Below are 13576 nucleotides of genomic sequence, written 5' to 3'. Positions count from 1 at the left end.
CTTCAGCTAAAAAATCTTCGGAAATGTTTGGATTTTTCCCATCGTTACTCTTAGCACCTTTGAACCCCACGTGTCAAGTAAGAAGCCGACAAACATAGTCGTATCATGAGTTTAATGTTTTAAATCATTTGTAACAAGTAGAAAATAAATTCAATAAAATTGTTTTCATAAAAATACACGTAATTTATTATTTTAATAAATATCATAAAAAGCACTCATAAATATGTTGTTATCTAATCCCAGTTATTTATTATACTTTATTTCAAAACTAAGTTTAAGAAACTGAAAACCAAAAGACACCTAATTGTTGTGGTGAAAGATTGGGGTTGACGAACCGTTTTCAGTTCTGTAATTTTTTTTTCTAAGAAAGACGCTCATGTTTTGCTTAGAAGAAAGTATATTAAAATGGGTAAAATACTATAATTAAAGAAATACTATATAGGAAAATATTAAATCTAAAAAATAAAAATGAAAACTTCTTGAATTTCCCCTTTTCTTAGACATGTTAAAGTTTTAAAAGTGTGTGGTTCATTTTTCTTTAATTTTATTTATAAAGATAAAAAGAAAATATGCATTACATAAATAGCAAAAATTTGATGGAGGTTGTGACACTAACGAATCATGAGCAGCCAAAGAAAAAAGCCTTAGCTTCGGTGTACTGTACGGTGCCGTAGGATTTTGTCTTCAATACAGCGTTGCACATATACATATCTGACCTGTCCCTAACAAAAAGAAATACGTATATGCTTAGCCTCCATCCGCATTCTATACTGTCGTCACATGAACCAGCGAAAATGTGGGCCATTTTCTCTGTCAATTGTGGAAAGTACGAGTCATTCTCTGGTTGCTCTCTCACTTTAGATTTTCTGGATTTGGAGGAAATATCTGACTTTTTTCTATATTTATTTCTCAAAATATCACTAATGAAATTATTTCTCAAAATGCGTTGAAATATAAACACGTTAGGATTGAGCATGATGATTTCTATTGTGTTATATTTCAGTGCAGTTTGAGAAATGATCTCAAACGAGTGGTATTTTAAGAAATAATTTAACATAAAAAAAAGCTAAACTTTTTGATCCAATATTTATACGATGGATGGAAAGATTCAAATCAATTGCCTTTCTCAGCACCAGAAGAAGAAAGGTAGTTGCAAGAAAATACAAAAAAGGGTAAAGGCTTCTTTATAATTCAACAATACTACAAATATTTCATCCTTTGGTTGTGTCAACTTAGGTGACCTCCAGAAAGCTCTACACAACCAATCAAGAAATGTGGTATTACCAACCAATGGAGTTCTTAGACTGCTGCAATTTTAAGTTATAGGAACTTTCTATCTCTTCCTGCAATATTCATTATTGAAAATAGTTATGATAGGTATGCTAAAAGCTGAATCTGTAATTATGAATCACATTATTAACAGCAACAACAACGGTGTTTTGAAGAACGTGCATTGCAAGGGAACAAAAAAAACTATAAATGAGTCATCATTCCTGGCATTCTCATGTTACTTTTTTCAAATAGAATTGATTATTCCAAATGCTTAATAAACTAGTGTCAAGGTGTCTACATTGCATAAATTTTTTAATGGAAAAAAATGTGGAGGCGAAAATTTACAAAATGATCCACATACCTTGCAGGTTTTTAGTAAAGGCTGTAAGAATGAAGATCTGAAGAGCGTAATGGCATTTCCAAGGGAAGTCCTATTCCATTCTGCTATCAAACAAAGTATTAAAATAACTTTCATTAGTACTGGACTCCATGTTGCAATTACCACTGGAAGGAACATATCAATATAAATAACCGGTATATCCTTTCCCACGGCATTTTAAAAGACACACGGCGATGTGAAGTTTTGAACAAAAAGGAGACTTTGATCGTTCGAGTATAAAATTAACATACCACCATCAACATCAGCTCTTGAGCCTTCGTTATTAAGCTCTTCTATCAGCTGCAATGTTACAACTCCCAATATCAAGATTCACACAAACATAAGAAATGTCCAGGAATTCCTAGAAAGCAGTAACCTGATGCGGTACAATAGTGGAATACTGGCCTATTCATACCAACTTTAGGTATGTCTAAGGTGATATATTTCATTTCCACATGAGAATGCATTGGAGAAGGAAGTGCAAGTGTCTTTATGCAAGTTCCTGACACTCCCAAATAATAAATAGAAACATCCCTATTGAAAACTATGGAAATGATTCGGACCAAGGAGAAGCTTCCCTCTCCCTGGAATGCAGATTGCAAAATAAGTTTACCTGTGAAAGGGTGGTTACTGTAGTAGGATCAAACTCGTCACAGCGATTAGGATCAATAGGGACGCAAACACGACCTAGGACAAATAATACCATGTAATACTAAATCTATCAAACAATTTTAATGGGGAGATGATAGTTTCAATTTTCTTTTTAAAAAAATAAAAGATAAAGATAATATCATATAATTATAATGTTGTCAGTGAATGCTCAAGCCTCATAAAAAATTCAATAGATTATGTCAATAAAAAATTGTACATAAACATATTAGATACTGACCTGTTTTTGGATGTACACAGAATGGTGCTTTAAGCAAATGATTCATATGTTTAGAAACCTACAAAATAAACAGTCTTAATAAACAAAAATTCAGACTAAACTTATTAGTCAGAAGGTGTTATTGGTCTTCTATTCATAGAAATATATTGTCAGGCAATATGACTGGGCAGAAATGAAAATAGCATGAAAGATAACAGGATATGGGGGAAAAGGGGCCTGTTGGTAGACGAACCTCCATATCTAGCCTGGGATAAGTAAAGAAGAACACAATCTCTTCAACACACCTACGCAGTCCCTGTGCATACAAAAAGGATTAGGAAACCTTTAGTAATAAATAGCAATATCAAATCATGCTTGTTTTGACAAATCTTGTACAATTTCGAGCAATGAATCGTACAATTTACAATCATTCTATACGAACAACGGAGCATGCAACTACTGTAGGAGGTCATAAGAAGAGTTTAGGCAAATGTCCATGCTCAAGACCATTGTCACCTTGATATTCAACATTCCCTAAAAGGCATCTTATAATACCTTATATTTTCCAGATTGAAGCAACTGTTTACACTGTTCCCATCGAACAATATTGATGTCTTCTTTTGCATTAGAAGACCGCCTACTATCTTGCCATTTCCCCCTAAGTTCGGAAGCAATAGCTGCAAAAGTAACTCATGTATTATATAAGATAATGGCAGGAAATGAAATAACAAGGTTTGCATGAACAGAGGGCAGAAAAAAATATGTACATTCATCAGGGATCATGTTTAGGATCTTCTCATATCTCTCCTCAGTAGCAAGTAAATTTTGATTTGTAAGCAGTTTTTTCTCAAAATAGTCATTGAGAATATTAGTGTATGATGTCCTGGGAAAATAAAATACTGGTAAAGATATGAATAAGAAACCTAGTTCAGAAAATTAATCTTCTATATTAAGACTTACGCCAAGAAAGGATGGAGAGCAGCACCCGTCAAAGAAACCTTCCTATAACTATTTTCATTGCCCTGGATAGAACATGAAATCAGCACACACTTAAACAAGGATTGGCAAACCCACTTGTCATCACTAAAGAATACTACCTTGTAGACACGAAAATAGTCAGCAATAGCAGCTCTTTGCTCATTAGTCAACCTGTATGAGTAAAGGAAACCTATTTGAATTAATGCCTGTGTACGGCCACTAGTAGCTATAGGAAAAATTATGTTTGATTCTTTAGTGCCTCACCTTCTTGCCTTCCCATCACAGACCCAACAATGAACACCTCTACGTCCACTATAGACCCAGAGAATGTGTTTGAAACCAAAGTCATCTGAAACAGTAGCCCCAGAGCAAAATTCAACGCAACAGTTGAAATGAATGCGAACGACCTCTTTCTAACCCGAATACATGAGAAGTACTAATGATCTAATTAAAAAATCATATAAGATGCAAAATACTACCTCTTAAGGCAGTATCAATCACTTTAATAGCTATAGTCATCAATGGCCAACAATCCAAGCAAACATCAGCACCTGAGCAACAGTATCTAACATCATCATAATCTGTCATATCCTACAGAACCACCAAAGTGAAAAAAAAAAAAAAAAGGTGTCAAATGCTTAGAACAACACAGTAGCTAGAGGTTTTACTAGGACACTGAAATTTTTCAAAAAATCTTACTATATCAAAAATCAACTCCCGCTCAACTGGAGCAAAGACATTATTATCACTCTGTGCATAGGCATTCCTTTTTGCAGGCTGAACCAAATATAAGGAACAAATTAGGTGACTAGACAAAATATAAATCTCATTATAACATGAAGTTTGATGAAGAAGAAACACTACATTATTTCTGCATGAATTATAAAAGCTTGAAAAAAAAATAACAACGAAATCTAGGTAGGAGGTGATTTTGGAGCTAAGGGGACATATTACATCAACAGTGTAGACAGGTCCAATATCTATCTTCAAAGGGGATTTTTCTTTGATGGAGTTTTCGAGCTCAAGGGCATTGTTGAAAGATTGGAAACGCAGATATATATCATTCTCCAGAGTGAAAGAAAACTCTCTTCGCCCAAAGTAGGAATGATCACAACCAGGGTGCTTTCCATCTACAATTAATTCAAACAAAAACTAACTAAAATTAAAATTCAGGAACATGCATTTGACGATAATTAAATTCCAATGGAAAGGTTACCGTTGCCATAAGACACCCATTTAACTAAATCAGCATAAGGAAACAGCTTTCCTGCGAAAATTGAGAAGAAAAGAGAAAACCTTAAAATCCAGTACAAAGCAATGGAAATTACGCTAATTTCAAACAAAGATTTTTTTTTTAAAGTGAAGTAACTAAATAACTAACCGTAATATAGTTTGAGATAATTGGGATTGAAATTATGCTCTTGTTGTGGAATCATTTGCAACCGAAATTTTGAAATTAGTTGAATTTGAGAAATGGGAAACAAAGGTATCGAAAATGAAGAGATTGATATCGATATCTGGGAGATGGCGGGAATTTCAGCATATGTGGCGGGAAAGACATTAATGGGCCTAATGTCTTCGGCCCATATCATTCTCACCGGATAGATTTTTGGGCTTTTTGTCGTTTTGCATTGCCCAACAAGCAAGCACGTGGGTCTTGTCGTTCCCTCCGCTCCTTATTGGGCCTCACCACCTGTCTCCAATTTTTCTGTCCTTGCTAAATTAATTCAACAAGGTAAATTTAAAGTTAAATTAAAGAGGAAAATTGTATTATCTGATTTTAAAAAGTTTAGATAATAAATTTTTAATTTAGTGAGATCTTGCTAGGTACAAATTTTTTTTTTTGTTCGGAACACATTTTTTACAGGCAGGATTTAACATACCTTTCTTTATATCTGTTTTTGTTATAAAAAAAATAGAATTTTTTTGAAAATTCTTATAATTAATTGTTAGAATTTAGATAATATATTTTTAAAATAGATCCCTGTTTTTGGATAAACCGGAGGATATGCTATTCCATGTGTAATTTTTTTTACTCTTTTGATTTTTTCTTGTTTTGAGGGATAAAACTTGGAACACAAGAACGCGTGTCAACGGACCCCAAATAAAATTCTAATATGCCACAAATTGATAGTAGAGACAGAGAAAAAACAATTAAAAAAAAATACAAAAAGATGATAAGTTTTGTTTATTATTTTATTTTTTAAAAAATCATATAGTAGTATCTCAATAATTTTGTTCTACTTGTACTTGTTCCCTCCAATCATTTTCGACCATTTTCTTTCATTTTCTTTGGTGTCTCAGATTTTCCGGGAAAATCTGTGTCACTCTTGCTGTGCAGCACACGAGGGATTACAAGAGTGAAAGAAATAAACTTCTCTGCTTCCGCGAAACGCGCCCTTCTCATTCCAATTTCCCTGATCACCGCGTGCTTACTCTGCTCCATGAATCCGTAAGGTGTTGCTTTTCTCCCTCTCTGTTTTTCCCCCATTTTCACTCTATTTTCTTCTTAAATGCTTACCAAGCATTCGAGGCGACTCAAATTTCAGGTTTTGTTTCGAATTTTAGTTTTGCTGCACTTGATCGGTTTATCTACCATGTGGGTCTTCACTCTTCACTATTTTCGCACCAAAAAAATGTGCTTTTGGTGAGGAACTCCATTATTAGGGTTGGCCCTTGGAGTTTTGTGGTTAGTGGTTGCTATGGATAATCTGACTTTAATTGTAATAATTTTTACCCTTATGGGGCTTGGCCAAGTTGACTAAATTTAGTGGGTCATTTTGGACTGGTCCTTTAAGTTGACTCTGTATTATAAAATGCTTAGGCTATCGAACAATAGAAGTAGTGTGTGTTGATGATCAACACCGTGTTATGGTTATAGAGGTTGTATGATTTGCTTCATAAGATGTACAAATGATTGCTTTTTAGTTGTTTCCTGGTTTTATTTTGTTTTCAAATGATGGATATTAGAAGTCTTACTCTTTGTGGTCTTACATTATTCAATGTAATTAGAAAGTGAGTGGATGGACAAACATTCTGGGGATACTATGCCGACTCGTGGTGCTACAGGTGCTTCCTCTTACTTCATGCGCAGTATATAGTTATATACATACTTGCATGGACGCAAAAAAAAATTTTAATCAACTTTTAAGCTATTTCTATAGGTCCATCTGAGATTTTCTCGCTTAATGTTGCCAAAAAAGTGGGAAGCAGTGCATGGGGAATACCGGGTGGGACTGGTGCATTTCATGGTTCAAGTGATGCTAGCTTGTTTTGTAGTTCACTTCCTGTTCTTGCACACGAGAAGCGTAAGTTCAGATGCTGCTAATGATATCTGATATCATAATCACTTGAAATGGCTGTTGAGCTTGAGACCTTTTCTGTTTCCTTTTCATTCTCCAAATGCAGTAAATATTTCCGACTCAGAGCATTACGGTCAATCTGTTGATGATAACTTGCCAATATTAGACAAAGGTCACAAAGAGGTTGAGGGACAAGATCCACTTGGGCATGTTGAAATAAGTGCAATTGGGAACATGCTTCCAGATGCTGATGAGTTATTAGCTGGGATAACGGATGATTTTGACCTGAGTGGGTTGCCCAGCCAACTGGAGGATCTGGATGACAATGATCTTTTTGGCAGTGGAGGGGGATTTGAAATGGATTTTGAGCCCCAAGAGAACCTTAGTCTTGGTATATCAAAGATAAGCTTATCTGATGAAGTTCATTCAAATGGTATTGGTCATTATGCAATTCCAAATGGCATGGGAACAGTGGCTGGGGAGCATCCTTACGGAGAGCATCCATCAAGGACATTATTTGTGCGGAACATCAACAGTAATGTTGAGGACTCTGAATTAAGATCTCTATTTGAGGTATTTAACTTAGACCAAAATTACCAAAGACTTCAATAATGTTATGGCTATCTTGGAACTCAATTTTTAATGTTTTTGGTGATCAAGCTATTGCTTTTTAATTACTTGTTTAGTCTGTCTTTGAATTGATGTCTTGTAATTAGCTAAGTGTTTCAATAAAGTTACATTTTTACTCTGTTAATTTACTGATTTGCAAGTTTGTGCCTATCCTTTAAAAGTTGCTTCTTTGTCAACATTTGAATTTGTTAGGTTCTTGAAAGTTTGAATGAGTCAATAAGTTATTTGAAAAGGTATCAAATTTGTTAAGTTCTTTATCCCTTTTTGCTTGTTCTTAGGGATGGGATTTGGAACACAGCCTTCATCTATATATATATATATATATATATATATATATATATATATATATATACACACACACACACTAGAGTGAATGGTGAATCCCAAAGTGCTTTTAATTTCTAATTTGAACTCCCAATAATTTGTTATGGGTGTTGTGAAATGTGACACATCTCATTTGAAAATAATTTATTTATAACTATATACTTGTAGAAATTCGCCATATTCCTATTGATGTATATATGCAGAGCTGTGGCTTACCTTTTTATAATTTAGTGATTTTCTGAGCTTGTATCTAGGAGGGTTGTTGAGAGAAAATTCTTGTTTGGAGCTTAAAAAGTGTTCTTTTTAACTATGTAGTTTATATTTGGTTGGTGTAAAACTCAAAAAGCTCCTTGTTTTTCTGTTTATTTCACTTTCGTTAATGTTGATTCCTTGTTTCTTTTTCTTTCTTTTTGACCCCCCTCCCAACAGCAATATGGTGACATCAGAACACTGTACACTGCATGCAAGCATAGGGGCTTTGTGATGATATCATACTATGACATTCGAGCTGCTCGCACTGCAATGCGTTCTTTACAAAACAAGCCCTTGAGACGAAGAAAACTTGATATTCATTTTTCAATTCCTAAGGTTTGTTATATATAGCTGTAATTAAGGTTTGACTAATTTTCATTGATATTTTCTCTGCCAAATTCATCTTTTCTTCTGCTTGTTTCAGGATAACCCCTCAGAAAAGGATATTAACCAAGGAACGCTTGTAGTTTTCAATTTAGATCCCTCAGTATCTAATGATGACCTTCGTCAAATATTTGGGGCTTATGGTGAGGTCAAAGAGGTAAACCTTTAATTATTTATATATTTAACTCTGCATCTCAATGTATTTTCTTATTATCTTAATTTGCATCTAAACTAGTACCTGGAGTAGTTGTAATTTTTGGTTTTAAAATTGCAGATCAGGGAAACACCGCATAAGAGACACCATAAATTTATTGAATTTTATGATGTTAGAGCAGCAGAGGCTGCTCTTAAAGCATTAAATCGAAGTGACATTGCTGGGAAACGCATCAAACTTGAACCCAGCCGCCCTGGTGGGGCACGTCGAAAGTAATTTGAACTTTATCATGGTTTGTTATGTTATGAACAGTTTGCCTGTCAGTAAACATTATTATTCATCTGGTGTGTTAGTACTTATCGCATGTTATAAAAATAGTGGCAGTGCTTAAAACCTAGAACTTATGGATTAATGATTGAGATTTGGACAGTGATTTCAACAAAACCTGCAAGTAACAGCTTAGAAAATGAGAATCCTATACTTTCATTTTATTGGCTTGCTTGCCCCATTTTAAATGAAGTGAGAATCAATGATCATTTCATTTAGCAGTTGATTGATTCTTGCATATTTAAAACCTATATGCTGTTATTCTCAAGTAACAGTGGTACAACATTTAAGTTTTGAATTAATATAGTGTTTTAGAAGCATTATTAATGCAATGAGGTTTATACTCTTAATCTTAAGATATGTTTTTGACATGTACACCTTGTGAAAGTTACTCAGAAAGTGTGAAATAGTTCAAATCTACCCTAAAGTCAATCAACACCATTTTTGTTTTCATTTTTCTCATTAATTTTTCTTTGCTATGGTTTGGGTTGGGCTAATATTCTGTAATATGTCCTTATGTGAATGGTAATGTAATATCTGCATAACTGTGGCTTTAAAAAATTGGCCATACTTTTTCTCCTTTTAGCTTGATGCAGCAACTTAATCAAGAGCTGGAGCAAGATGAAACTCGAACTTTTAGACACCAAGTGGGTTCACCTATTGGCAATTCTCCTCCTGGTAAAATGTCTTATCTCTGAATTCAGTTTTCTTTCTCATGCATAATTCTAGTTGTGTCATTTTAGAAACGTATCTTCTGTTAAAAGCTAAACTAGTTGGTAATTTTGCTCAGGTAACTGGGCACAATTTGGTAGTCCAGTTGAACATAACGCACTAGGTTCTTTTAGCAAATCCCCTGGTTTGAATTTTGCCAGCCCTATGAATACAAACCATTTGCCTGGATTGGCTGCTATTCTTTCCCCACATGTATCAAGCTCTCCAAAGATTGCACCAATTGGCAAGGACCTTGGAAGGGCTAATAATGCAAAGCAGATATTTGCAAGCTCTGGATTGTCACAAGGAGCTGCTTTTCAGCATTCTACGTCCTTTCCCGAGCAAAAAATTAATGCAAGTCCTAGGCCAATAACCACTTTTGGTGAATCAAATTCAAGCTCGTCAAGTATTGGAACACTGTCTGGTCCTCAATTTCTTTGGGGAAGTCCAACTCCTTACTCAGAGCATTCAAACACATCTGCCTGGTCATCTTCCATGGGGCTTCCATTTACGTCTAGTGGACAAAGGCAGGGTTTCCCTTATACTAGTCAGCATAGTTCTTTTCTTGATTCTCACCAACATCATCATGTTGGATCTGCTCCGTCTGGCCTTCCTCTTGACAGGCATTTTAGCTACTTTCCAGAGTCACCTGAAACTTCTCTCAAGAGCTCAGTTGCATTTGGGAGTATGAATCACAGTGATGGGAATATTCTGATGAACATGGGTGCTCATGCATCTCTAGGTGTTGGTATTGGCCTTACAGGAAATACTAATGAAATGAGTTCACCCAATTTCAGAATGATGTCACTACCCAGGCACACTTCCCTGTTCCTTGGAAATGGTTTATATTCTGGGTTAGGAGGTACTACCACTGAGGGAGCTGAGCGTGGTCGAAGCAGGCGACTTGACAATAGTGGGAACCAAATTGATAGCAAGAAGCTGTATCAGCTTGATCTAGACAAAATTATGAGTGGGGAAGACACAAGGACTACTTTAATGATTAAAAACATTCCTAACAAGTAAGAGCTAAACAAGTGTCTTAATGAAGTGATATCACTGTACTAGCAATTTGAATAGGGTGGTGTAATGACAAGTGACGAATTTCTTAATGTCTTTTTGTATTTTGTGATTAAGGTACACTTCGAAGATGCTGCTTGCTGCAATTGATGAGAATCACAAGGGTAGTTATGACTTTCTCTACTTGCCAATTGACTTTAAGGTATACACATCCTATGCACCTGCTTGAAGAGAATAACAAGTGATTCTCCACAATGACTTATGACAACAAAAACAATTAAGCCTTATCCCACCAAGATTCTCCACAATGACTAATTTCATTAAAAATGTTTTTGCTTGCAGAACAAATGTAATGTGGGTTATGCTTTCATCAATATGGTGTCTCCATCACACATCATCCCCTTCTACAAGGTTTAAATTCCATACTTTTGCTTGTCTGAGGTCATGTTTTTGTGTGACTACAAGCGAAGTTTCTGATTCTTAGTTAGTGTTTCGTTAATGTGAAGTATCTTGAGGACAAATGCCAACACGTAGTTCTTCCAATATCATTTTCTTTTTTTAAAAAAAAATATTAATTGGTAGAAAGTATTTTACTTAGTTGTTTCTGGTAATTTTGTTGGTAATTAAACTTGTGCTGGTCTGATGTACATTTCCACTTTATTAAGTCATATCATGAAAATTTGTATAGGCATTTAATGGGAAGAAGTGGGAGAAGTTTAACAGTGAAAAAGTTGCTTCCCTGGCATATGCACGGATCCAGGGAAAGGGTGCACTTGTGACACATTTTCAGAATTCAAGCCTAATGAATGAGGATAAGCGGTGCCGGCCAATTCTGTTTCATTCTGAAGGCCAAGAGATTGGTGATCAGGTATGTTTTGACTATTGATTGATTATAATAATTAAAAGAGTGCTAGCTGAACATACAGTTCTTTCCGGTAGTGGACTTGCAAATCTTAAAAAAATGGAAAGTGGTTTGATATCAGATATGGTTTTGCATACATCTTCACTTTCAACTTCTACATGGATCAGGTCAAAGATGGACATAAAGGCTCCAATTTGACGAAAACCCTAGCTTAGTTTATGTTTTCATTGTGGCTTGAGCTTAGCTAGCATAAAGTTATGTTTCCCCTTAGGTTAAAATAGCAAAGCTTGCTAGTTACCTTGACATCAGTGATTGCAACAATTCAACTTGAGACAAAATTATATAATTTCTTTATCTGGATGTTATTAAATAACACAAAGTTGGGACAGACTCTGAACTGCATGAACTTACTTGACAGAAGGATATACTTTAAGGAAAAGTTCAAGACACCACCTAGAGAAGAGATATTTTTGAGGTGGACTAGTAAAGAATTTAGAAAACGAAGTAGTTCATGTTGAGTCCATATGTTTGTTGTAAGTTTTGGAGGATGCGCAGGCGTGCAGCCCATTATCAGAATTTATGCTAAGTTTTTCATGTTGAGTAAAATAAGTTGGAGGTGAACAGGGAAATTGATACAAACCTGGTATCTTTATTAGAAGGAACAGGGAAATTCAGTGTCTAACTAGCAGAACTTTGAGGATCTGAACCTTCTGGTGCCAGTGTTAAATTTACCTGTTCACATGGTTGATGGTTCAGATCAGACCTGAACATATAGTCTATTTGCATGTACGACTCAAACGAAAAGCAAATTGAAGTTTTAAGATGGCTTTGAGGATAGTCAACCGTTGATGTCAAATTTTGCTTTTAGTTTAATTTTTCGTTCACAATATAAAATTTGCTTCATCAGATTAGATTTTTTTTATTCATTTGAAAGCTACGTTCATTGATCAATTAATTCTTTTGTTTGACATTTCTTTTGAAGGGCTTGTCTGACTATTTCTCTCTGCAAACCCTCCAGGAACATTTTCTCTCAAGCAATTTGAACATATGCATTCGTCAACCAGATGGTTCTTACTCAGGTGATTTGATGGAGAGCCCAAAGGGCAATTCAGAAGAAAAGCTAGAGAAAGATTAACTATTTGTTTCCTAGCCATAATAAATGGGTTCTAGGAGTACTAACTGTTGCATGGCTAATCTTAAGGTGTACAAAGCTGATTATCGAAAAAGGAAAAAAAATGTAGTTTAAAAGTGAAGGAGCAACCTGGTTACCAGTGGCAGAAGACCAAGGACACCCAATATGTTAATAGTTCATAATAATGATAAAAAAGTAAAGAAGCAGAAATCAGTATGTTGATTTGTAGAGAAGCCATTGTCATTAAACCAGTGGAGAAGAATAAGGTGTAGTGTACTGCTGGACTGAGTTTCTATAGCAGCATTCTTACCAGATTGTGCAGGATGACTCCGTCTGGGATTTGTTATTTTTTTGCCAACCTTTTGTTTTGGCTGTTCCCAGTCCTTTGAAGATATGGTTAATGTTTATAGTTTGGGAGGGATTATGATGAAAAAAAGTTGTATAGAAAGGAAACAAGGAACAACTATCCTATCTGTCGGTTATGTCATGTACCAAAAACTGTTGAATGACTGTACAGATGTTTAATAATTCCTTGCTTTTGTATTTATGTCAGGGTGTTGTTACTAATGCATACCTTGATAATGTTGGTAGTCTTTTGAAGTAGTGTTATTTCTCTTCATCATTTGAATGTGCCACTCTTGCTGCTACAAGGAGTAGCATGTAAGATTTTATGCCTAGGAAAGTTATATTATTTGGACCACGAATATTTCTATGGAATTCTCTTGAATGGTTGATTTTTTCTGTTAGATTGATTTGTCAGCCAAACTAATTAGTTGAATTCTAGTTGATAAGTCGCTCTAGGAATCCAAGAATGCATAGTCAAGACTTAAACCTTTTCACAAGTCTTTATAACAAAACTATGCGCCGGCCATTAGTTTCTCCTTTGCTGCCAGCTTTTTAAGATTCCTTGATGTGAACTAAAAACTTTAATAATCGTTTAAAAGCTAGCATATATTACCAACTTCAGACGCGTTCAAACAATGA

The 13576-nt window shown here is 35.0% G+C and overlaps 2 protein-coding genes across 8 annotated transcripts; one reads left to right on the top strand and one right to left on the bottom strand.

The window, feature by feature from the left end:
- Positions 1-1280: 1280 nt before the first annotated feature.
- Positions 1281-4969, bottom strand: LOC113848525 (DNA primase small subunit). Its single transcript, XM_027478099.1, has 16 exons — positions 4879-4969; positions 4714-4764; positions 4452-4627; positions 4197-4274; positions 3977-4088; positions 3762-3846; positions 3617-3668; positions 3480-3541; positions 3287-3402; positions 3075-3196; positions 2773-2835; positions 2541-2598; positions 2265-2338; positions 1903-1951; positions 1634-1716; positions 1281-1343 (listed from the first exon to the last, which is right to left on the bottom strand). Exons 1-16 carry the CDS (start codon positions 4931-4933, stop codon positions 1281-1283), a joined length of 1299 nt encoding a protein of 432 aa, XP_027333900.1. The 5' UTR covers positions 4934-4969.
- Positions 4970-5589: 620 nt separating this feature from the next.
- Positions 5590-13335, top strand: LOC113848484 (protein MEI2-like 2). 7 transcript variants are annotated; one of them, XM_027478022.1, is made up of 14 exons: positions 5779-5954; positions 6047-6186; positions 6510-6566; positions 6662-6805; positions 6906-7372; positions 8183-8341; positions 8430-8546; positions 8664-8815; positions 9457-9548; positions 9661-10600; positions 10716-10800; positions 10941-11009; positions 11287-11466; positions 12479-13335. In XM_027478022.1, exons 3-14 carry the CDS (start codon positions 6521-6523, stop codon positions 12593-12595), a joined length of 2568 nt encoding a protein of 855 aa, XP_027333823.1. In that variant the 5' UTR covers positions 5779-5954; positions 6047-6186; positions 6510-6520; the 3' UTR covers positions 12596-13335. The 7 variants fall into 7 exon arrangements, 6 of the variants coding, with proteins under 6 accessions (XP_027333821.1, XP_027333825.1, XP_027333823.1 ...); XM_027478025.1 differs by lacking the exon at positions 6047-6186 and having other exon boundaries at positions 12479-12539; positions 12662-13184; XM_027478020.1 differs by lacking the exon at positions 6047-6186 and having other exon boundaries at positions 5590-5954; positions 12479-13195.
- Positions 13336-13576: the final 241 nt, after the last annotated feature.

This window comes from Abrus precatorius, unplaced genomic scaffold (assembly GCF_003935025.1).
Source record: "Abrus precatorius isolate BTA unplaced genomic scaffold, Abrus_2018 Scaffold8, whole genome shotgun sequence".
Taxonomy (NCBI): Eukaryota; Viridiplantae; Streptophyta; class Magnoliopsida; order Fabales; family Fabaceae; genus Abrus; species Abrus precatorius.
This window is presented reverse-complemented; position numbering and strand designations above follow the sequence as displayed.

Bases quoted from the DNA above. Each gene is read 5' to 3' on its own strand.
- LOC113848525 (XM_027478099.1), bottom strand. From the start codon at position 4,933: ATGATTCCACAACAAGAGCATAATTTCAATCCCAATTATCTCAAACTA. The intron at 4,765-4,878 runs GTTAGTTATTTA...CAATTTTCGCAG, and splicing joins TTATCTCAAACTATATTACG to GAAAGCTGTTTCCTTATGCT. The intron at 2,599-2,772 runs GTTCGTCTACCA...TTTATTTTGTAG, and splicing joins ATCCCAGGCTAGATATGGAG to GTTTCTAAACATATGAATCA.
- LOC113848484 (XM_027478021.1), top strand. From the start codon at position 6,521: ATGGACAAACATTCTGGGGATACTATGCCGACTCGTGGTGCTACAG. The intron at 10,801-10,940 runs GTATACACATCC...TTTTGCTTGCAG, and splicing joins ACTTGCCAATTGACTTTAAG to AACAAATGTAATGTGGGTTA. The intron at 11,010-11,286 runs GTTTAAATTCCA...AAATTTGTATAG, and splicing joins ACATCATCCCCTTCTACAAG to GCATTTAATGGGAAGAAGTG.